General features: G+C 38.8%; 1 protein-coding gene across 10 annotated transcripts in view; it reads left to right on the forward strand.

Moving 5' to 3' along the window:
- caska (calcium/calmodulin-dependent serine protein kinase a) overlaps positions 1–25,000 on the forward strand; it is a 343,590-nt gene that overhangs the window by 244,008 nt on the left and 74,582 nt on the right. For 5 of the 10 annotated variants that reach the window (XM_061970776.2, XM_061970783.2, XM_061970781.2 and 2 more), the window contains exons 8-12: positions 2,285–2,407; positions 6,475–6,558; positions 16,019–16,118; positions 19,609–19,626; positions 21,017–21,138. In XM_061970776.2, coding sequence (XP_061826760.1) covers positions 2,285–2,407; positions 6,475–6,558; positions 16,019–16,118; positions 19,609–19,626; positions 21,017–21,138 — 447 coding nt within the window. The remainder of the gene's footprint in view (positions 1–2,284; positions 2,408–6,474; positions 6,559–16,018; positions 16,119–19,608; positions 19,627–21,016; positions 21,139–25,000) is intronic. The other 5 variants (XM_061970777.2, XM_061970786.2, XM_061970779.2 and 2 more) reach the window with 1 other exon arrangement.

Genomic DNA, 25,000 nt, shown 5'->3' on the forward strand with positions numbered 1-25,000 from the left:
ATTAAAATATAGGACAAAGCTGTTTTAATAAAGACAAAATTAATATTTATAATACGTTATTGAACCAGATATAAGACTGTATTTGTGTAATGAAGACTAAATTAAACTTGGATTTTTTAATATTTCCCCTCAACCACTTTTTTTTTTTTGACGAAACAAAATTAATCATGGATTTCTTAATATTTCACTAGAGTAATATTTTTTTTTAACCAAATGTACTGTAAGACAACAGTGTTTTTATCAGTTAAAATGTAAAATATATCTCTATAATAACATGCAATCAATTAAAATATAGGACAAAGCTGTTTTAATAAAGACAAAATTAATATTGTATTTTTAAATATATCACTATAATACCATATTGAACCAGATATAAGACTGTATTTTTGTAATGAAGACTAAATTAAACTTGGATTTTTAAATATTTCCCTTGAACCACTTTTTTTTTTTTTGACGAAACAAAATTAATTTTGGATTTCTTAATATTTCACTAGAGTAATATTTTTTTAAACCAAATATACTGTAAGACAACAGTGTTTTTATCAGTTAAAATGTAAAATATATCACTATAATAACATGCAATCAATTAAAATATAGGACTAAGCTGTTTTAATAAAGACAAAATTAATATTGTATTTTTAAATATATCACTATAATACCATATTAAACCAGATATAAGACTGTATTTTTGTAATGAAGACTAAATTAAACTTGTATTTTTAAATATTTCCCTTGAACCACTTTTTTTTTTTTTGGACGAAACAAAATTAATCTTGGATTTCTTAATATTTCACTAGAGTAATTTTTTTTTTAACCAAATATACTGTAAGACAACAGTATTTTTATCAGTTAAAATGTAAAATATATCACTATAATAACATGCAATCAATTAAAATATAGGACAAAGCTGTTTTAATAAAGACAAAATTAATATTGTATTTTTAAATATATCACTATAATACCATATTGAACCAGATATAAGACTGTATTTTTGTAATGAAGACTAAATTAATCATGTATTTTTAAACATTCCCCTTGAACCAAATATTTTTTTTTGATTAAACAAAATTAATCTTGGATTTCTAAATATTTCACTAGAGTAATGTTTTTTTTAACCAAATGTATTGTAAGACAACAGTGTTTTTATCGGTTAAAATGTAAAATATATCACTATAATAACATGCAATCAATTAAAATATAGGACAACGCTGTTTTAATAAAGACAAAATTAATATTGTATTTTTAAATACATCACTATAATACCTTATTGAACCAGATATAAGACTGTATTTTTGTAATGAAGACTAAATTAATCATGTATTTTTAAACATTCCCCTTGAACCAAATTTTTTTTTTTGATTAAACAAAATTAATCTTGGATTTCTAAATACTTCACTAGAGTAATAATTTTTTAAACCAAATGTACTGTAAGACAACAACTTTTTTATAAGTTAAAATGTAAAATATATCACTATAATAACATATAATCAATTAAAATATAGGACAAAGCTGTTTTAATAAAGACAAAATTAATATTGTATTTTTAAATATATCATTATGACACCATATTGAACCAGATATAATACTGTATTTTTTTTATAAAGACTAAATTGATCTAGTATTTTTAAATATTTCCCTTTAACCAAATTTATGACAACCATTTTTCCCGGACCATTTTTTAACTAAACAAAATTAATCTTGTGATGTAAAATATATCACTCTAATAACAGTGCACAAAAATCGTTTTTCAATAAACATCAAATGTAACCACTTTCCACCTTAATATTGAGTTACATAAACAAGTTAAACAGTTTACTTACAGACTTATCTTTTCCAAGGCTTGTAAGAGCTAACACAACTTGTCTACTTCTCAATTGTCTCATGAACTGAACTGACATCGTCAACCCGGAAGTGCCCAAACTAATGAAGCGTCGTATTTTCATATCGCCACAAGGTGTCAGTAAAAGTCTACAATCAAATGGGCATAACATATAACAATTATCATGTACAATATTATATTATATGTAACAACTGCAGCATAAAATAGAGAGTAGATCCAGCAGAAAATATTCATTATAAACAAAGAGAGGTAGCTAACATGTGTCAGGTAACAGACAGATATCATTTATTGCTGTATGGCCAGTGATTATACAGCTGGATGGAGTACAATACACTTAAATTATGTTGTCATATTTAATCCATACGATATTGTTTAGTTTTTACGCATCATATTTATCATAGTGCATGTTTTATTGTAATATATGTCACTTGTGTGTGTGTGTAGATGAACCCCCGCCAGTGGGGTCAAATCTCGGAGAGTGCTAAAGATCTGGTGAGGCGCATGCTGATGCTGGACCCCGCCGAGAGGATCACTGTTTACGAGGCGCTCAACCACCCTTGGCTGAAGGTAGCCATGTTTATTTCATCTCATTAAGCCAACATGTCATCAATCATTTCCAAATGTGGAGTTGATTTGGGGCAAGGGTGCTGTTATTTGTCTGGCGCATTGATTTTTATTTGTCTGGCACAGGAGTCGGCAACCCGCGGCTCTAGAGCCGCATAGCGCCGCCCTAGTGGCTCTCTGGAGCTTTTTCAGAAATGTATGAAAAATGGAAAAAGATGAGGGGAAAAAAATATATTTATTTGTTTTAATATGGTTTGTGTAGGAGGACAAACATGACACAAACCTCCCTAATGGTTATAAAGCACACTGTTTATATTAAACATGCTTCACTGATTCGAGTATTTGGCGAGCCCCGTTTTGTCCTACTAATTTTGGCGGTCCTTGAACTCACCGTAGTTTGTTTACATCAGGGGTGCTCACACTTTTTCTGCAGGCGAGCTACTTTTCAATTGATCAAGTCGTGGGGATCTACCTCATTCATATATATCATTTATATTTACTTATTTATGAAATATATGTTTTTGTTAACAAGTTAAAGGTGTTTAATGATAATGCAAGCATGTTTAACACATATAGTTAATATTGTTAATACATTAAAGGTGTTTAATGATAATACAAGTTTGTTTAATACATATAGTTAATATTGTTAACAAGTTAAAGGTGTTTAAAGATAATGCAAGCATGTTTAACACATATAGTTAATATTGTTAACAAGTTAAAGGTGGTTAAAAATAATACAAGCATGTTTAACACAAATAGTTAATATTGTTAACAAATTAAAGGTGGTTAAAGATAAAACAAGCATGTTTAACACATATAGTTAATATTGTTAACAACTTAAAGGTGTTTAATGATAATACAAGCATGTTTAACACATATAGTTAATATTGTTGATAAGTTAAAGGTGTTTAAAGATAATACAAGCATGTTTAACACATATAGTTAATATTGTTAACAAGTTAAAGGTGTTTAAAGATAATACAAGCATGTTTAACACATATAGATTCCTTTCTTTCATGAAGACACGAATATAAGTTGGTGTATTACCTGATTCTGATGACATGCATTGATAGGAATCAGACAGTGGTGATGATAAGGTCCGCATTTTCGAATGGAGGAGATAAAAAGTCCTCCTTTCTGTCCAATACCACATGAAAGTGGTTGGTTTTTGGCATCTTATTTGTCCAGCTTCCGTACTCCTTTGTATACACTTTACAAGAAATACATTGTCGGCAAACTCCGTAGCTTGCTAGCTTGTGCACGCCAGCTTTCTGAGACTCTTATTTTGGTAGCGCAGGCAGGATGAAGCAGAGCTTTTATTGTGCAACTGTGCAGTCGGTCTTTGGAGTTTTGACGACAGGTACGGCGCCAGAGTCTGTTGAAATAAAGTGTTTCTCGCCTTCCAGTCGGTAATTTTAATGAGCTGGCAGCAGCCAGCGTCATCTCAGAAGACCCTCGGGTGCCGTGAATGTCAATCAAGTGACAAAAGTGACGTCATAGTGAAGATTTATGATCGCTCATTTTTAGGACTATTTTTTTAATGCCTGGCTGGTGATCGACTGACACACCCTCCGAGATCGACCGGTAGATCGCGATCGACGTAATGAGCACCCCTGCTTTACATGTATAACTTTCTCCGACTTTCTAGGACGTGTTTTATGCCACTTCTTTTTCTGTCTCATTTTGTCCACCGGACTTTTTACGTTGTGCGTGAATGCTCAAAGGTGAGTTTTGTTGATGTTTTTGACTTGTGTGGAGTGCTAATCAGACATATTTGGTCACTGCATGACTGCAAGCTAATCGATGCTAACATGCTATTTAGGCTAGCTATATGTACATATTGCATCATTATGCCTCATTTGTAGCTATATTTGAGCTCATTTAGTTTCCTTTAAGTCCTCTTAATTCTATCTACTATCTGTATGTAATATGGCTTTTAATTTTTTGCGGCTCCAGACAGATTTTTTTTTCTATTTTTGGTCCAATATGGCTCTTTCAACATTTTGGGTTGCCGACCCCTGGTGTAGGAGGACAAACATGACACAAACCTCCCTAATTGTTATAAATCCCACTGTTTATATTAAACATGCTTCACTGATTCCAGTATTTGGCGAGCCCCGTTTTGTCCTACTAAGTTTGGCGGTCCTTGAACTCACCGTAGTTTGTTTACATGTATAACTTTCTCCGACTTTCTAGGACGTGTTTTATGCCACTTCTTTTTCTGTCTCATTTTGTCCACCGGACTTTTTACGTTGTGCATGAATGCACAAAGGTGAGTTTTGTTGATGTTATTGACTTGTGTGGAGTGATAATCAGCATACTTGCCAACCCTCCCGGATTTTCCGGGAGACTCCTCTCCTCTCCCGAAAACCTCCCGGGACAAATTTTCTCCCGAAAATCTCCCGAAATTCAGGCCGAGCTGGAGGCCACGCCCCCTCCAGCTCCATGCGGACCTGAGTGACGTGTTGACAGCCTGTTCACACGTCCTCTTTCCCACAATATAAACAGCTAATGATGGAGGGCGAGTTCTTGGTTTCTTATGTGGGTTTATTGTTAGGCAGTTTCATTAACGTCCTCCCAGCGCGGTAACAACACACAACAACAGCAGTCAAATTTTCGTCTACCTTAAAGCAGTTCGTCTGCCGTAAACAGCAATGTTGTGACACTCTTAAACAGGACAATACTGCCATCTACTGTACATGCATATGTGACCCACCCATAATGTGTCACATTTTTGTGTTGATTTATTTAGTTTATTTTGTGGTTTGAATTCGTTTTTGGAGCTGTCATTACACATTTATCAGTATTCACATTGGTCAGTAGGGGGCAGTAGGGCGTTTCTTCCCAATTGAATGCTATCACCTGCAGACCGGAAGTGTCTTGTCATTCTGATGAGAACGACCAGTCTGTGAACAATTGAAACGTCCTGTGTGCTTTTTCCTCCTGTATAACAGGTTAGTTTTGGTGAATCAACTCACTGAATAATATCCATGTGATCTTTATAAGTTTAAGTACACATTCTGATGGTGGAGCCTAACTCTAAAGTGTTTGTGAGTTGTAGTTTGTATTTGTGAATGAATCCAGTGCACAGCTGCAGTAATCAATACAAAAAGGCGACGTGAGTGCGCAATGTTTATATAGGAACTTCTGATCCTAATTCAGACTCCCAAATTAGAGCTCCCGTTTTCTTATTGGTTTTATAATGTATATTTGTATAATGTGTGTGTTCTGAAATAGTGACAGAGAATAGAACAAGGATGGACAATTCAACCCTTAACTCAACAATGAGTAGATGAGTGTTATGTGTGTGTATATGTGTAAATAAATGAACACTGAAATTCAAGTATTTCTTTTATTTATTTATATATATATATATATATATATATATATATATATATATATATATATATATATATATATATATATGTGTAATAAAAAAAATATATATATAGCTAGAATTCACTGAAAGTCAAGTATTTCTTATATATATATATATCTTAACCACGCCCCCCGCCCCACCCCCGACCACGCCCCCCGCCCCACCCCCGCCCCACCCCCGACCACGCCCCCCACCTCCTGAAATCGGAGGTCTCAAGGTTGGCAAGTATGCTAATCAGACATATTTGGTCACTGGATGACTGCAAGCTAATCGATGCTAACATGCTATTTAGGCTAGCTATATGTACATATTGCATCATTATGTAGCTATATTTGAGGTCCTTTAGTTTCATTTAAGTAATCTTAATTAAATTTATATTTCATGACACACTATCTGTATGTAATATGGCTTTTAATTTTTTGCGGCTCCAGACAGATTTGTTTTTGTATTTTTGGTCCAATATGGCTCTTTCAACATTTTGGGTTTCCGACCCCTGGTCTGGCACATTGATTTTCCTTTATGCGATTATTAGCCTGTTTTCAATCAAAATTATTTTGTTTCTTTTTAGCAATAAAAAGTCCCCAGAAATAGACGTGGGCTTGCCAAGACAATATAATAAGCAGCCTGTGTAGCTTCTTATTTAAACAACAATGTCACCACATCAAAGCCCTTCTCTCTCTCTCTCCACCAGGAGAGGGACCGCTACGCCTACAAGATCCACCTGCCAGAAACTGTGGAGCAGTTGAGAAAGTTCAACGCCAGGAGAAAGCTGAAGGTACACACTGCAAAAAGTCAGTGTTCAAAAGCAAGAAAAAAAAAATACAAAAATGAGGGGTATTTTATTTGAACTAAGCAAAATTATCTGCCAATGGAACAAGACAATTTGGCTTGTCAAGACTTTCCAAAACAAGTACAATTAGTTATTCTCACTAATAACAAGTGCACTTTTCTTGGTAGAAAAAATTATTACTATTACTATTATGTTAGATCCACTATGGACTGGACTCTCACTATTATGTTAGATCCACTATGGACTGGACTCTCACTATTATGTTAGATCCACTATGGACTGGACTCTCACTATTATGTTAGATCCACTATGGACTGGACTCACACTATTATGTTAGATCCACTATGGACTGAACTCTCACTATTATGTTAGATCCACTATGGACTGGACTCTCACACTACTATGTTAGATCCACTATGGACTGGACTCTCACTAGAATGTTAGATCCACTATGGACTGGACTCTCGCTATTATATTAGATCCACTATGGACTGGACTCTCACTATTATGTTAGATCCACTATGGACTGGACTCTCACACTATTATGTTAGATCCACTATGGACTGGACTCTCACTATTATGTTAGATCCACTATAGACTGGACTCTCACTATTATGTTAGATCCACTATGGACTGGACTCTCACTATTATGTTAGATCCACTATAGACTGGACTCTCACTATTATGTTAGATCCACTATGGACTGGACTCTCACACTATTATGTTAGATCCACTATGGACTGGACTCTCACAATATTATGTTAGATCCACTATGGACTGGACTCTCACACTATTATGTTAGATCCACTATGGACTGGACTCTCACACTACTATGTTAGATCCACTATGGACTGGACTCTCACACTACTATGTTAGATCCACTATGGACTGGACTCTCACTATTATGTTAGATCCACTATGGACTGGACTCTCACTATTATGTTAGATCCACTATGGACTGGACTCTCACTATTATGTTAGATCCACTATGAACTGGACTCTCACTATTATGTTAGATCCACTATGGACTGGACTCTCACAATATTATGTTAGATCCACTATGGACTGGACTCTCACACTACTATGTTAGATCCACTATGGACTGGACTCTCACTATTATGTTAGATCCACTATGGACTGGACTCTCACTATTATGTTAGATCCACTATGGACTGGACTCTCACTATTATGTTAGATCCACTATAGACTGGACTCTCACTATTATGTTAGATCCACTATGGACTGGACTCTCACTATTATGTTAGATCCACTATGGACTGGACTCTCACACTATTATGTTAGATCCACTATGGACTGGACTCTCGCTGTTATATTAGATCCACTATGGACTGGACTCTCACTATTATGTTAGATCCACTATGGACTGGACTCCCACTATTATGTTCGATCCACTATGGACTGGACTTTCACAATATTATGTTAGATCCACTATGGACTGGACTCTCACTATTATGTTAGATCCACTATAGACTGGACTCTCACTATTATGTTAGATCCACTATGGACTGGACTCTCACACTATTATGTTAGATCCACTATGGACTGGACTCTCGCTGTTATATTAGATCCACTATGGACTGGACTCTCACAATATTATGTTAGATCCACTATGGACTGGACTCCCACTATTATGTTAGATCCACTATGGACTGGACTTTCACAATATTATGCTAGACCCACTCGACGTCCATTGCATCCGATCTCCCCTAGGGGTGTGTTGGGGGGGGGGGGGGGGGGGGTCTGCGATCTGTCTCTCTCATTGTCATTTTAACGCAAGTTATTAGCCGTTTAGCATTTAGCTACATACTATTTAGGTTAGCACCTGCTGGGTGAAAGAACTCCTCTGTGGAAATAATTCTGGAATATTTCCAGTCTACATATACCGAGGACAACAAGCAACCGCCGTCTCACTGCAAAAAGTCAGTGTTCAAAAACAAGAAAAAAAAGAAAAAAAACTCAAATGAGGGGTATTTTATTTAAACTAAGCAAAATTATCTGCCAATAGAACAGGAACATTTGGCTTGTCGAGACTTTCCAAGACAAGTAAAATTATCTAACCTCAATGAACCCAAAAATACCTTAAAATAAGTATATTCTCACTAATAACAAGTGCACTTTTCTAGGTAGAAAAAAAAAAAAGAGACCTTTTTGTTCAATATGTTGAAAAATATTCTTAAATGAAGTAAATGCTAGTGCCATTATCTTGACATAATGATATGCGCTCGGCATTACATTTCTTGAAACCAGCAAACTTTTCTAAAAACGAATTTATTGTTCTTAATGGAAAGGCAACAAGGCAACCGCTTGTTACTCTCGGGGTCTCCTAGCCGCTCAGGCAAATCATATGGTCTAAAAATGCATTTTTCCATGGATAACATGACATCATCGCGTCAAGTGCATGCTCTTTCAGTCAATTAGTGCGCATATATACAGCCCGGCCCCCGGCCAAAATGTTTTAATTGTAATTTTTGAAGAATTTATCTGAATGCGCATGAACTATTTCTGTTCAAAATTGTTAGAAATGTTAAAATGTTTAAATATTAAGTGTCAGTTTACTGTACTGTGCCAACTGTACTACTATATGAGTACCTATTTTCTATTGTTTCATTGGAAATAAAACAGCAAAGTCCATTTGGCTGTCATCTGTTTTAATTATGAGACACAATTGTGTCAAAGTCATGATTTTTTTTTTTTCATGCTTGAAATAAGAAATTATTACTTTAAAAAAAGTAGTTTTATACTTGTGAGTGTTGATGACACAGCTTTGCAACACTTGATATTCTAGTTTCAAGCATGTTTTACTCAATATAGGTCATCAAATCTCAGCAACAAGCTGTAATATCTTACTGAGATCATTTAGGACCAAAATCCTTAAAACAAGTAAAACACTCTTAACATAAAATCTGCTTAGTGAGAAGAATTATCTTATCAGACATAAAATAAGCAAATATCACCCTTATTTGACATATTTCATCTTACTTAGATTTCAGTTTTTGCGCGCCCAGCAAAGTCCCATGGAAAGGCGGGGAGAAAAGTGAGAAAAGTCGGTAAAATGTTGCAAAATCACACCCGGGTTCGAGTGTTCAAGTCTTACGACTTGTGGCACTCCATGTGGGACTCAAACCTGGGTAGGTATTTTGAACATTTTTGGGACTTTTGCCGACTTTTCCAACTTTTATCCCCCCTGCCCGTGGGACTCGGCTGGGTGTGTTATGGACATTTTGGGCATCCCGGGACTTGTGCGGCCGGCGGCGGGACTTGTGGGACTCAAACCTGGGTAGGTGTTGTGGACATTTTTGGGAACTTTTGAAGACTTTTCTCACTTTTCTCCCCCACTTACCTACTCAGTGGCCTAGTGGTTAGAGTGTCCGCCCTGAGATCGGTAGGTTGTGAGTTCAAACCCCGGCCGAGTCATACCAAAGACTATAAAAATGGGAGCCATTACCTCCCTGCTTGGCACTCAGCATCAAGGGTTGGAATTGGGGGTTAAATCACCAAAAATGATTCCCGGGCGCGGCCACCGCTGCTGCCCACTGCTCCCCTCACCTCCCAGGGGGTGATTAAGGGTGATGGGTCATATGCAGAGAATAATTTTGCCACACCTAGTGTGTGTGTGACAATCATTGGTACTTTAACTTTAACTTTAACTTCCCGTGGGACTTTGCTGGGTGAGTTTTGGACATTTTTTGTATCCCAGGACTTGTGCGGCCGGCGGCTGGACTCGTGGGACTGGAACCCGGGGAGGTATTTTGGACAAAATTGGGGCTTTTGACCATTTTGGCCGCCTTTTCCCCTCTTCTTCCCCGCCTTCCTGTGCACCATTGCTGGGTGTGTTTTGGACAAAAATAGTTTCAAGCATGTTTTAGTCAATATAGGTCATCAAATCTCAGCAACAAGCTGTAATATCTTACTGAGATCATTTAGGAGCAAAACACTTAAAACAAGTAAAACACTCTAACATAAAATCTGCTTAGTGAGAAGAATTATCTTATCAAACAGAAAATAAGCAAATATCACCCTTATTTGACATATTTCATCTTACATAGATTTCAGTTTTTGGAGGGGAGCCGGGATGTCCAAAATGTCCAAAACGCGCCCAGCAAAGTCCCATGGGAAGGCGGGGAGAAAAGTGAGAAAAGTCGGTAAAATGTTCCAAAATCACACCCGGGTTCAAGTCTTAAGACTTGTGGCACTCCATGTGGGACTGGAACCTGGGTAGGTATTTTGAACATTTTTGGGACTTTTGCCGACTTTTCTCACTTTTCTCCCCCACTTCCCGTGGGACTTTGCTGGGTGCGTTTTGGACATTTTTTGTATCCCAGGACTTGTGCAGCTGGCGGCGGGACTCGTGGGACTGGAACCCGGGGAGGTATTTTGGACAAAATTGGGGCTTTTGACCATTTTGGCCGCCTTTTCCCCTCTTCTTCCCCGCCTTCCTGTGCACCATTGCTGGGTGTGTTTTGGACAAAAATAGTTTCAAGCATGTTTTACTCAATATAGGTCATCAAATCTCAGCAACAAGCTGTAATATCTTACTGACATCATTTAGGACCAAAATCCTTAAAACAAGTAAAACACTCTAACATAAAATCTGCTTAGTGAGAAGAATTATCTTATCAGACAGAAAATACGCAAATATCACCCTTATTTGACATATTTCATCTTACTTAGATTTCAGTTTTGCAGGGGAGCCGGGATGCCCAAAATGTCCAAAACGCGCCCAGCAAAGTCCCATGGGAAGGCGGGGAGAAAAGTGAGAAAAGTCGGTAAAATGTTCCAAAATCACACCCGGGTTCGAGTGTTCAAGTCTTAAGACTTGTGGCACTCCATGTGGGACTGGAACCTGGGTAGGTATTTTGAACATTTTTGGGACTTTTGCCGACTTTTCCAACTTTTATCCCCCCTGCCCGTGGGACTGGGCTGGGTGTGTTATGGACATTTTGGGCATCCCGGGACTTGCGCGGCCGGCGGCGGGACTTGTGGGACTGGAACCTGGGTAAGTGTTGTGGACATTTTTGGGAACTTTTGACGACTTTTCTCACTTTTCTCCCCCACTTCCCGTGGGACTTTGCTGGGTGCGTTTTGGACATTTTGTATCCCGGGATTTGTGCGGCCGGCGGCGGGACTCGTGGGACTGGAACCCGGGGAGGTATTTTGGACAAAATTGGGGCTTTTGACCATTTTGGCCGCCTTTTCCCCTCTTCTTCCCCGCCTTCCTGTGCACCATTGCTGGGTGTGTTTTGGACATTTGGACAAAAATAGTTTCAAGCATGTTTTACTCAATATAGGTCATCAAATCTCAGCAACAAGCTGTAATATCTTACTGAGATCTTTTAGGACCAAAACACTTAAAACAAGTAAAACACTCTAACATAAAATCTGCTTAGTGAGAAGAATTATCTTATCAGACAGAAAATAAGCAAATATCACCCTTATTTGACATACTTCATCTTACTTAGATTTCAGTTTTTGGAGGGGAGCCGGGATGCCCAAAATGTCCAAAACGCGCCCAGCAAAGTCCCATGGGAAGGCGGGGAGAAAAGTGAGAGAAAAGTGAGAAAAGTCAGTAAAATGTTCCAAAATCACACCCGGGTTCGAGTGTTCAAGTCTTACGACTTGTGGCACTCCATGTGGGACTCGAACCTGGGTAGGTATTTTGAACATTTTTGGGACTTTTGCCGACTTTTCCAACTTTTATCCCCCCTGCCCGTGGGACTCGGCTGGGTGTGTTATGGACATTTTGGGCATCCCGGGACTTTTGCGGCCGGCGGCGGGACTTGTGGGACTGGAACCTGGGTAGGTGTTGTGGACATTTTTGGAGACTTTTGACGACTTTTCTCACTTTTCTCCGCCACTTCCCGTGGGACTTTGCTGGGTGCGTTTTGGACATTTTTTGTATCCCAGGACTTGTGCAGCCGGCGGCGGGACTCGTGGGACTGGAACCTGGGTAGGTATTTTGGACAAAATTGGGACTTTTGACCATTTTGGCCATCTTTTCCCCTCTTCTTCCCCGCCTTCCTGTGCACCATTGCTGGGTGTGTTTTGGACAAAAATAGTTTCAAGCATGTTTTACTCAATATAGGTCATCAAATCTCAGCAACAAGCTGTAATATCTTACTGAGATCATTTAGGACCAAAACACTTAAAACAAGTAAAACACTCTAACATAAAATCTGCTTAGTGAGAAGAATTATCTTATCGGACAGAAAATAAGCAAATATCACCCTTATTTGAGATATTTCATCTTACTTAGATTTCAGTTTTGCAGGGGAGCCGGGATGCCCAAAATGTCCAAAATGCGCCCAGCAAAGTCCCATGGGAAGGCGGGGAGAAAAGTGAGAAAAGTCGGTAAAATGTTCCAAAATCACACCCGGGTTCGAGTGTTCAAGTCTTAAGACTTGTGGCACTCCATGTGGGACTGGAACCTGGGTAGGTATTTTGAACATTTTTGGGACTTTTGCCGACTTTTCCAACTTTTATCCCCCCTCCCCGTGGGACTCGGCTGGGTGTGTTATGGACATTTTGGGCATCCCGGGACTTGTGCGGCCGGCGGCGGGACTTGTGGGACTGGAACCTGGGTAGGTGTTGTGGACATTTTTGGGAACTTTTGATGACTTTTCTCACTTTTCTCCCCCACTTCCCGTGGGACTTTGCTGGGTGCGTTTTGGACATTTTTTGTATCCCGGGACTTGTGCGGCCGGTGGCGATACTCGTGGGACTGGAACCCGGGGAGGTATTTTGGACAAAATTGGGGCTTTTGACCATTTTGGCCGCCTTTTCCCCTCTTCTTCCCCGCCTTCCTGTGCACCATTGCTGGGTGTGTTTTGGACATTTGGACAAAAATAGTTTCAAGCATGTTTTAGTCAATATAGGTCATCAAATCTCAGCAACAAGCTGTAATATCTTACTGAGATCATTTAGGACCAAAACCCTTAAAACAAGTAAAACACTCTAACATAAAATCTGCTTAGTGAGAAGAATTATCTTATCAGACAGAAATTAAGCAAATATCACCCTTATTTGAGATATTTCATCTTACTTAGATTTCAGTTTTTGGAGGGGAGCCGGGATGCCCAAAATGTCCAAAACGCGCCCAGCAAAGTCCCATGGGAAGGCGGGGAGAAAAGTGAGAAAAGTCGGTAAAATGTTCCAAAATCACACCCGGGTTCGAGTGTTCAACTCTTAAGACTTGTGGCACTCCATGTGGGACTGGAACCTGGGTAGGTGTTGTGGACATTTTTGGGAACTTTTGACGACTTTTCTCACTTTTCTCCCCCACTTCCCGTGGGACTTTGCTGGGTGCGTTTTGGACATTTTTTGTATCCCAGGACTTGTGCGGCCGGCGGCGGGACTCGTGGGACAGTAACCCGGCCGGAGAGGTATTTTGGACAAAATTGGGGCTTTTGACCATTTTGACCGCCTTTTCCCCTCTTCTTCCCCGCCTTCCTGTGCACCATTGCTGGGTGTGTTTTGGACAAAAATATTTTCAAGCATGTTTTACTCAATATAGGTCATCAAATCTCAGCAACAAGCTGTAATATCTTACTGAGATCATTTAGGACCAAAACCCTTAAAACAAGTAAAACACTCTAACATAAAATCTTATGTATGGCCGCACAAGTCCCGGGATGCCCAAAATGTCCATAACACACCCAGCCGAGTCCCACAGGGAGTGGGGGTGAGGGGGGATAAAAGTTGGAAAAGTCGGCAAAAGTCCCAAAAATGTTAAAAATATCTACCCAGGTTCAAGTCCCACAAGTCCCGCCGCCGGCAGGGATGCCCAAAATGTCCAAAACGCGCCCAGCAAAGTCCCATGGGAAGTGGGGGAGAAAAGTCGGTAAAATGTTCCAAAATCACACAAAAAAAAATCTTCCCCGCCTTCCTGTGCACCATTGCTGGGTGTGTTTTGGACATTTGGACAAAAATATTTTCAAGCATGTTTTACTCAATATAGGTCATCAAATCTCAGCAACAAGCTGTAATATCTTACTGAGATCATTTAGGACCAAAACACTTAAAACAAGTAAAACACTCTAACATAAAATCTGCTTAGTGAGAAGAATTATCTTATCGGACAGAAAATAAGCAAATATCACCCTTATTTGACATATTTCATCTTACTTAGATTTCAGTTTTGCAGGGGAGCCGGGATGCCCAAAATGTCCAAAACGCGCCCAGCAAAGTCCCATGGGAAGGCGGGGAGAAAAGTGAGAAAAGTCGGTAAAATGTTCCAAAATCACACCCGGGTTCGAGTGTTCAAGTCTTAAGACTTGTGGCACTCCATGTGGGACTGGAACCTGGGTAGGTATTTTGAAAATTTTTGGGACTTTTGCCGACTTTTCCAACTTTTATCCCCCCTGCCCGTGGGACTCGGCTGGGTGTGTTATGGACATTTTGGGCATCCCGGGACTTGTGCGGCCGGCAGCGGGACTTGTGGGACTGGAACCTGGGTAGGTGTTGTGGACATTTTTGGGAACTTTTGACGACTTTTCTCACTTTTCTCCCCTACTTCCCGTGGGACTTTGCTGGGTGCGTTTTGGACATTTTTTGTATCCCAGGACTTGTGCAGCCGGCGGCGGGACTCGTGGGACAGTAACCCGGCCGGGGAGGTATTTTGGACAAAATTGGGGCTTTTGACCATTTTGGCCGCCTTTTCCCCTCTTCTTCCCCGCCTTCCTGTGCACCATTGCTGGGTGTGTTTTGGACAAAAATATTTTCAAGCATGTTTTACTCAATATAGGTCATCAAATCTCAGCAACAAGCTGTAATATCTTACTGAGATCATTTAGGACCAAAACACTTAAAACAAGTAAAACACTCTAACATAAAATCTTATGTATGTCCCGGGATGCCCAAAATGTCCATAACACACCCAGCCGAGTCCCACGGGCAGGGGGGATAAAAGTTGGAAAAGTCGGCAAAAGTCCCAAAAATGTTAAAAATATCTACCCAGGTTCGAGTCCCACAAGTCCGCCGCCGGCCAGGATGCCCAAAATGTCCAAAACGCGCCCAGCAAAGTCCCACGGGTAGGCGGGGAGAAAAGTGAGAAAAGTCGGTAAAATGTTCCAAAATCACAACAAAAAAAAATCTTCCCCGCCTTCCTGTGCACCATTGCTGGGTGTGTTTTGGACATTTGGACAAAAATAGTTTCAAGCATGTTTTAGTCAATATAGGTCATCAAATCTCAGCAACAAGCTGTAATATCTTACTGAGATCATTTAGGACCAAAACACTCAAAACAAGTAAAACACTCTAACATAAATCTGCTTAGTGAGAAGAATGATCTTATCAGACAGAAAATAAGCAAATATCACCCTTATTTGACATATTTCATCTTACGTAGATTTCAGTTTTTGCAGTGCATGCCCACGTGGTGACATCACAGTGCGACAAGATGATGACATTTTGTATTGTATCGTCTCAGGGGGCCGTCTTGGCGGCGGTGTCCAGTCACAAGTTTAATTCCTACTACGGAGACCCTCCTGAGGAGCTCCACGACTTCTCAGATGACCCCACCTCCTCAGGTGACTTTGCACTTCTGCCACTTAACCTCAGAAGCACACACGAGCAAGCTCTTTGGCGACAGAGGCGAAGAAACAAACTTGCTGAGTTGTTATGGAGGCCACATTTTCTGGAAGTTTTATTTCTATTTTATATGGAATGTCAACTTAAATCTTATTTGACCAATGCCTAACACAGTAATTATCATAAATAAATTAGGGATGTCCGATAATGTCGGACTGCCGATATTATCGGCCGATAAATGCTTTAAAATGTAATATCGAAAATTGTCGATATCGGTTTAAAAAAGTAAAATGTATGACTTTTTAAAACGCCGCTGTGTACACGGACGTAGGGAGAAGTACAGAGTGCCAATAAACCTTAAAGGGGAACATTATCACAATTTCAGAATGGTTAAAACCATTAAAAATCAGTTCCCAGTGGTTTATTATATTTTTCGAAGTTTTTTTCAAAATTTTACCCATCACGCAATATCCCTAAAAAAAGCTTCAAAGTGCCTGATTTTAACCATCGTTATAAACACCCGTCCATTTTCCTGTGATGTCACATAGTGAAGCCAACACAAACAAACATGGCGCATAGAACAGCAAACTATAGCGACATTAGCTCGGATTCAGACTCGGATTTCAGCGGCTTAAGCGATTCAACAGATTACGCATGTATTGAAACGGATGGTTGTAGTGTGGAGGCAGGTAGCGAAAACGAAATTGAAGAAGAAACTGAAGCTATTGAGCCATATCGGTTTGAACCGTATGCAAGCGAAACCGACGAAAACGACACGACAGCCAGCGACACGGGAGAAAGCGAGGACGAATTCGGCGATCGCCTTCTAACCAACGATTGGTATGTGTTTGTTTGGCATTAAAGGAAACTAACAACTATGAACTAGGTTTACAGCATATGAAATACATTTGGCAACAACATGCACTTTGAGAGTGCAGACAGCCCAATTTTCATCAATTAATATATTCTGTAGACATACCCTCATCCGCTCATCAGCAGGCCAGGGAAGCTAGGGTCGATATTCTTCTCTTGATCATCTTCGGTGTAATAAGGGACGGTGTGAGCCAAGACATCCAGGGGGTTTAGCTCGCTCGTCTGCGGGAACAAACCGCCGCCATTGCTTGCCGTGCTACCGAGGTCCTTTGTCCCTGAATTGCTCACACACTCCGGCAGATTCAATGGGGGTCTGGCGGCAGATTTCTTTGACTTTATCGTTGGAAATGCATCTGCTTTGAGTGTCGCAGGATATCCACACATTCTTGCCATCTCTGTCGTAGCATAGCTTTCGTCGGTAAAGTGTGCGGAACAAACGTCCAATTTCTTGCCACTTTGGCATCTTTGGGCCACTGGTGCAACTTGAATCCGTCCCTGTTGGTGTTGTTACACCCTCCGACAACACACCGACGAGGCATGATGTCTCCAAGGTACGGAAAACTGTCGAAAAAACGGAAAATAACAGAGCTGATTTGATTCGGTGTTTGAGAAAATGGCGGATTGCTTCCCGATGTGACGTCATCGCTCCGAGAGCGAATATCAGAAAGGCGTTTAATTCGCCAAAATTCACCCATTTAGAGTTCGGAAATCGGTTAAAAAAATGTATGGTCTTTTTTCTGCAACATCAAGGTATATATTGACGCTTACATAGGTCTGGTGATAATGTTCCCCTTTAAAGGCACTGCCTTTGCGTGCCGGCCCAGTCACACAATATCTACGGCTTTTCACACACACAAGTGAATGCAGGCATACTTGGTCAACAGCCATACAGGTCACACTGAGGGTGGCCGTATAAACAACTTTAACACTGTTACAAATATGCGCCACACTGTGAACCCACACCAAACAAGAATGACAAACACATTTTGGGAGAACATCCGCACCGTAACACAACAGGACAAATACCCAGAAACCCTTGCAGCACTAACTCTTCCGGGACGCTTCAGTATACACCCCCCGCTACCTCTTACCCCACCTCAACCCCACCCCTGCCCACCTCAACCTCCTCATGCTCTATCAGGGAGGGATATATATATATATATATAAAGTCCAAAAATGTGGATCAGTTTGGATACCCCTGATCCATACAAGAAGAGCAATCTGCTGGTTTTTATGAATCTACTGCAAAAAAACGCAAGTAAAAAAATATTTTATTCAACAGAAGTGCTTTGCTCTTTTTATGAAACTACTGCAAAAAAAAGCGCTATTCAAAGATCATCTTTATAACAAGAGCGCTCTGTTTTTTTTTAAGATCCTGCTGCAGAAATACACTACTGTCAAAGATCCTCGCATTTTGCCGTTTTTAAGACCTACTGCGAAAATGTTTTGCAAAGATCATCTATATAATATTGGGGAATTTTCTTTGTAACTACTGCAAAAAAAACACTAAATAAAGATTGTCCTCATGACAGGAGCGCTATGCTGTTTTTAAGACCCTATTGCAGAAAAACACTAGTCAAAGATCCTCTATGTGGAAAAAAAAACAAAAAACATTTTGCTGTTTAAGGACCTACTACAAAATGCTTGTCAAAGATCATCTATACAACAGACGCATTCTGCTGTTTTAAGACTCTGCTGCCAAAAGCGCTAGTCAAAGATCCTTCAATGACCAAAGTGCTATGCTATTTTTAAGGACCTACTGCACAAAAAGCACTAGTCAAATGTTCTCTGAGGCAGCTTTTTTTTTTTTTTTTCATGACTAGGCAAAGATCATCTATATGACAGGAGCACTCTGCTGTTTTTGATAACCTACTGCAAAATACTCTATAGTCAAAGATCCTCTTTAATTACAACATTAGCACTTTCCTGTTTTAAGTAACTTACTGCAAAACAAAGCACTGGTCAAAGATCCTCTATAAGACAGGAGCACTCTGCTGTTTTTGATAACCTTCTACAAAATACACTATAGTCAACGATCCTCTATATGACAGGAGCACCCTGCTGTTTTAAGAACCTACTGCAAAATACATTACAGTCAAAGATCCTCTATATGTCAGACTGCTTGGGTTTAAGGATCCACTTCCAAAAAACGCTTGTCAAAGATCCTCTATACAACAATAGCATTCTGCTGTTTTTTATTGAGGATAAACTTCCAAAAAAAAGTTTGTCAAAGATCCTCTATACAATAATAGCATTCTGCTGTTTTTTTATTGAGGATCTACTGCCAAAAACGCTCGTTGAAGATCCTTTATACAACAAGAGCGCTCTGCTGTTTTTAAGAAGCTACTGCAAGCGTCAAAGATCCTCTATGTACTGCCTTAAAATCCAAACTTTTAAAAATAAAAAAATAAATGATAATTTCCAAAAAATGTTATCCAAACTTCAAAGCGTATTGTTAAAGACATTTAGCATGCTAGCTATGCGACACCTAATAGTCTCCATGTGTTGCTTGTAAACATTGTCGCATAATATCCTGTGATGATAAAAAAAAAATGAACGTCTGTCTTTTCACAATCTTTGTTTTCTCTGTTTTCTATTAATGCTTCCTGCCTGTAGGGCTGCTAGCAGCGGAACGTACGTATCTTCATGTTCCTTACATTGTCAGGCTCTTATACTCATTTTATGACTATCATATATATATATATATATATATATATATATATATATATATATATATATATATATATATAAATGTACATTTTTATATTTATATAAATATATATATGTAAATAATGATATATATATATATATGTATAATATACTTTCATTAATATATATAAATAAAAATATATATATGTAGATAAATATATATAAATACATATATATATGTGCAAATATATAAATATAGACAACAATATATATACAGTATACAAATAAATAAATATATATATATTTATTTATATACTGTAGATAAATATATATAAATACATATTTATATATATATTCAAATATATAAATAAATATATATAGACAAATATATATATATACAGTATATAAATAAATATTTATATATTTATATACTTGATGTATATTTTTGTCTATATATACAGTATATAAATAAATAAATATATATATATTTATTTATGTATATACTGTAGATAAATATATATAAATGCATATTTATATATATATGCAAATATATAAATATATATAGACAAAAATATATATACAGTGTATATGTATATATATTTATTTATATACTGTATACATATTTTTGTATATATATATTTATTTATATATTTGCATATATATATGTATTTATATATATGTATCTACATAAATATATGTATTTATTTATATATATTGATGAATGTATATTATACATATATTTATTTACATATATATATATATATATATATATATATATATATATATATATATATAAATGTGCATTTATATAAATATATCCATCCATCCATTTTCTACCGCTTATTCCCTTTACTTGATGTATATTTTTGTCTAGATATACAGTATATAAATATATATATATATATATATATATATATATATATATATATATATATATATATATATATATATATATATATATTTATGTATATACTGTACATAAATATATATAAATGCATATTTATATATATATATGCAAATATATAAATATATATAGACAAAAATATATATACAGTGTATATGTATATATATTTATTTATTTATATACTGTATATATATTTTTGTATATATATATTTATTTATATATTTGCATATATATATTTAAATATGTATTTATATATATGTATCTACATAAATATATGTATTTATTTATATATATTGATGAATGTATATTATACATATATTTATTTTTATATATATATATATATATATATATATATATATATATATATATATATATATATATATATATATATATATATATATATATATACATATATATATATATACATAAATTAATGTATATGATATATATTTATGTGTTGTTGTGATGCAGGAGCTGTGTCTCAGGTGTTGGACAGTCTAGAGGAGATCCACGCCTTGACGGACTGCAGCGAGAAGGATCTGGATTTCCTGCACAGTGTTTTCCAGGACCAACATTTGCACACGCTGCTAGACGTAAGTAGGGATGCTAAAGACGGCGGCCAACAAAATCAATACACAAAGCTGAGGCGTCCATCTACGTACTCGTTTGGATGATGCCCCGTGGTATACGTTGTGGTCGTCTACGGCCATGCATTACTCGTCATGCCCATATTTCCGCACAATGTCAATCTCTGTGACGACTTGTGTATAGATGGTATCGTGCACGTTTGGATGATGCCCTGTGGTGTACGCTGGGGTGGTCTACGGCCATACATTAATAAAGTCTGCGCAGCTGTCAGGAGGAAAGTCTTCACAAGCGTTTGAAGACATTTTCCCTCTGAAAAAAGCCTAAAAGTGCATGATTGCATCCTGCGAAGCAACTAATAGGAGCACGTGTTAGTGTTTGTTGATGGGGTCAAAGCGGATTGCAGTAGTCCAGCGCAAGCCAAATGTTGGCGTTGGCGTGGGCGTGGGCGTGGGCGTGGGCGTGGGCGCTCTCGGCCGCAGACGTCTCGCATTGCGCCGCCGTCTTACGCCTGGCGACCAAGCCCGTTGGAACAATGGCGCCCTTTGTGAAAGCGTGCGACCCTCCCGGGTGCTGTTGTGCTCTACGTGCAGCTGGATCTTCCTTCCCAGCGCCGACAGCAGCCGCGATGGAGTCTACTGGCTCGGATTGTTCCGCTCCTTTGCTCCTGGGTGAGTTTTTCACCTCTTTATTCTGCCGTTGCCTGCGGCGACGTCAGGCAGGGAAATCCTCACCTTTGGTGTTTTGGGCCATCGGACATGTTTCGATGTTCTCGGCTGCTGAGCGCGACGCCTCAGGGAAGTATCGTCTGCATTTCAAATCAGGAAGGAGGTTACCGTATCGACCTGAGCTGAAGACAAGTCTTTTTACCCCTTGACAAACGATGTAGGCAAGCTTTTCTTCCCGTCGCACACGCACACCTGTTACCTGTGACAAGGAGACCTGCTGTAAAACAAAGTGTCTCAATGCTAATTGTAATATAATGATGCTCATTGAAGTGGTCGTCTTATATTTAAGGTTGTATTATCGCATCAATGGGATAGTTGTTATTTTAATCTGGTCTTGAAGCAAAAAGGAAGTGCAGTGCTTGGCTGCAACCAGCAGAGGCACTGTTGTTTAAGTCGGTACATACTAGAGGTGGGAGTTTTTGGGCACCTCACAATTGGATCCGATTGTGTTTCTCAGGGTGATTATTCGATTGAGAACAAATTCTCGATGCAACACGATTCTCGTAATATATTTGGTATATAAATGATAACAAAAGCATTTTAAAACAGGTTACAAGAGCTCCTCTTGGCTGCTGACATCTGATTCATACGCACATTGTCCTAAAAAAAACATTATTTTAAAAATGTATTTTAAAAATGTTATTTACACAATGTATTACATATATTTACTGAAGTAAATACAATACTTATAAACAGAACTGGGATGTGTGTGGTTGATGAGCCTTATGTGTGCTTGTTGGTTGTAATATTTCTCTAAGACCATTGAAGAATGCAGCTGTTTGTGGTTTTATTTTGCTTTTTTCTTTACTTTATTTATTTATTAATAATGTTATTGCTATTATTTTTCTCTTTTTTAGTATCATTATATATCATTATATATATATATATATATATGTCTGTGTGTCCGTGTGCATGCACATGCGTGCGTGCATATATATGCATGTGTGTGTGTGTGTGTATATATATATATATATATATATATATATATATATATATATATATATATATATATATATATATATATATATATATATATATGTATATATATGTATATTTAGATGTGTGTATGTATATGTGTCTATACATGTGTGTGTTTATATATACATATATGTAGATGTGTGTATATGTATGTACAGTATGTGTGTATGTATGTACAGTATGTATGTAGATGTGTGTATGATTGTGCATATATAAATGTGTGTGTGTGTTTATGTATTAGAGATGTTTGCGGGCACAACCGCGGAGTCCGCGGATTATCCGCGGATCGGGCGGATGAAATTTAAAAAAATTAGATTTTATCCGCGGGTCGGGTGGTTGAAATAAAAAACAATTAGATTTTAAATAGATTCAGGCGGGTGGAAGTTAAACCAATTCGGAAATATATATACATAGTTAAATGTTGTTACCCACATACGAAAAACGAGCAGGCACCTGCAGCATATGCCACAACAGAAGAAAAAAAAAAAAGAGATGGACACTTTTACGGAGCGGAGAAGGGACGCCTCGCCGGGGTCCGGGACCGAGGCCCCTTCCCCCGAGAGGGCCCAACCGGGAGCCGTAGCTGAGGCGATCCGCGAGAAGGGCCCGACGCACGTCCAGGGTCACCACCGCGCCCACCGCACCGACACCCCGCCTCGTCCGCCTTCGCCGCGGCCGGCGTCACGCGCAGCAGGTAAGCAGCTTACCTGCCCGCCACCCCCGTGGCCGGGGGCTCGTAACAGGGGTCACTCCGCGCGCTCCGCCCGCGCAGCTTACCTGCCCGCCACCCCTGTTGCCAGGGGTGCGTAACAGGGGTCACTCCGCGCGCAGTGCGCTCACGAAAGGGGTGGGGCTCACCCTGGTTGATATAGACAGCAGCTAGGACGGTGGCCATAGAAGTCGGAACCCGCTAAGGAGTGTGTAACAACCCACCTGCCGAATCAACTAGCCCTGAAAATGGATGGCGCTGGAGCGTCGGGCCCATATACCCGGCCGTCGCCGGCAGCGAGACGCGCTTGGAGGTGCGCTCAGCGCGGCTCCCATATGATTGCGCACTGGTGTGCGTCTGGGTCGTGACAGCGTGGCACGCGAATGTCTGTGCTGCATTGGATCAGTCTCCTTTCTTTAACAGGCAAAAGCTTTATAACCTCACTAATACCTTGCATCGTCTATATTAGATATATAACAACGGGCGGGTGCGGGCGGATGCGGTTCTGATCAAATGTTAGATCGGGTGGATTGCGGATGGTTGACGACTTTCTGATGCGGTTGCGGATGAAATAATTGCCTATCCGCGCATCTCTATTATGTATATATGTAGATGTGTGTCTATATGTATATATATATGTAGATGTGTGTTTATATATATGTATGTATATATATGTATGTATATATATATATATATATATATATATATATATATATGTATGTGTGGGGAAAAAAAATCACAAGACTATTTCATCTCTACAGGCCTGTTTCATGAGGGGGTACCCTCAATCGTCAGGAGATTTTAATGGGAGCATTCGCATACCATGGTTTATATAGGGCACAGAGTGGGTGGGTACAGGCTGGCCTAGGGGCGTGGTGATTGGTTCATGTGTTACCTAGGAGGTGTTTACGTCTATGGCGGCATGTTGTTACAATTTCGCTGCGCTTGTTGAGGGATGACAGGTCTGGACGGTAGATAATAAACAGTTTCTCTTTCAAGCATAGGTTGCATCTTTTATTACCACTATTGTAAGGTGTGCTGGATGCAAGAATTTGCCATGTTATTGAATATTCAACATTATTGTCTTTGAGGTCCCAAATGTGTTTGCTGAGTTCTGTGGTATTTCGCAGGTTTTTGTTCCTGAAAGAAGCCTTGTGATTGTTCCATCTGGTTTTGAATTCACCCTCGGTTAATCCTACATATGTGTCGGATGTGTTAATGTCCTTGCGTATTACCTTAGATTGGTAGACAACTGATGTTTGTAAGCATCCCCCGTTGAGGGGGCAATCAGGTTTCTTTCGACAGTTACATGCTTTGTTGGTTTTGGAGTCGTTCTGACTGGGGGTCGACGGCTCATTTGCAATTGTTTTGTTGTGGTTTGAGATGATTTGTCGTATATTGTTCATGCAGCTGTAGCTCAATTTGATGTTGTTCTTGTTGAATACTTTTCTTAGG

This window comes from Nerophis lumbriciformis, linkage group LG13, assembly GCF_033978685.3.
Source record: "Nerophis lumbriciformis linkage group LG13, RoL_Nlum_v2.1, whole genome shotgun sequence".
NCBI classification, from domain to species: domain Eukaryota; kingdom Metazoa; phylum Chordata; class Actinopteri; order Syngnathiformes; family Syngnathidae; genus Nerophis; species Nerophis lumbriciformis.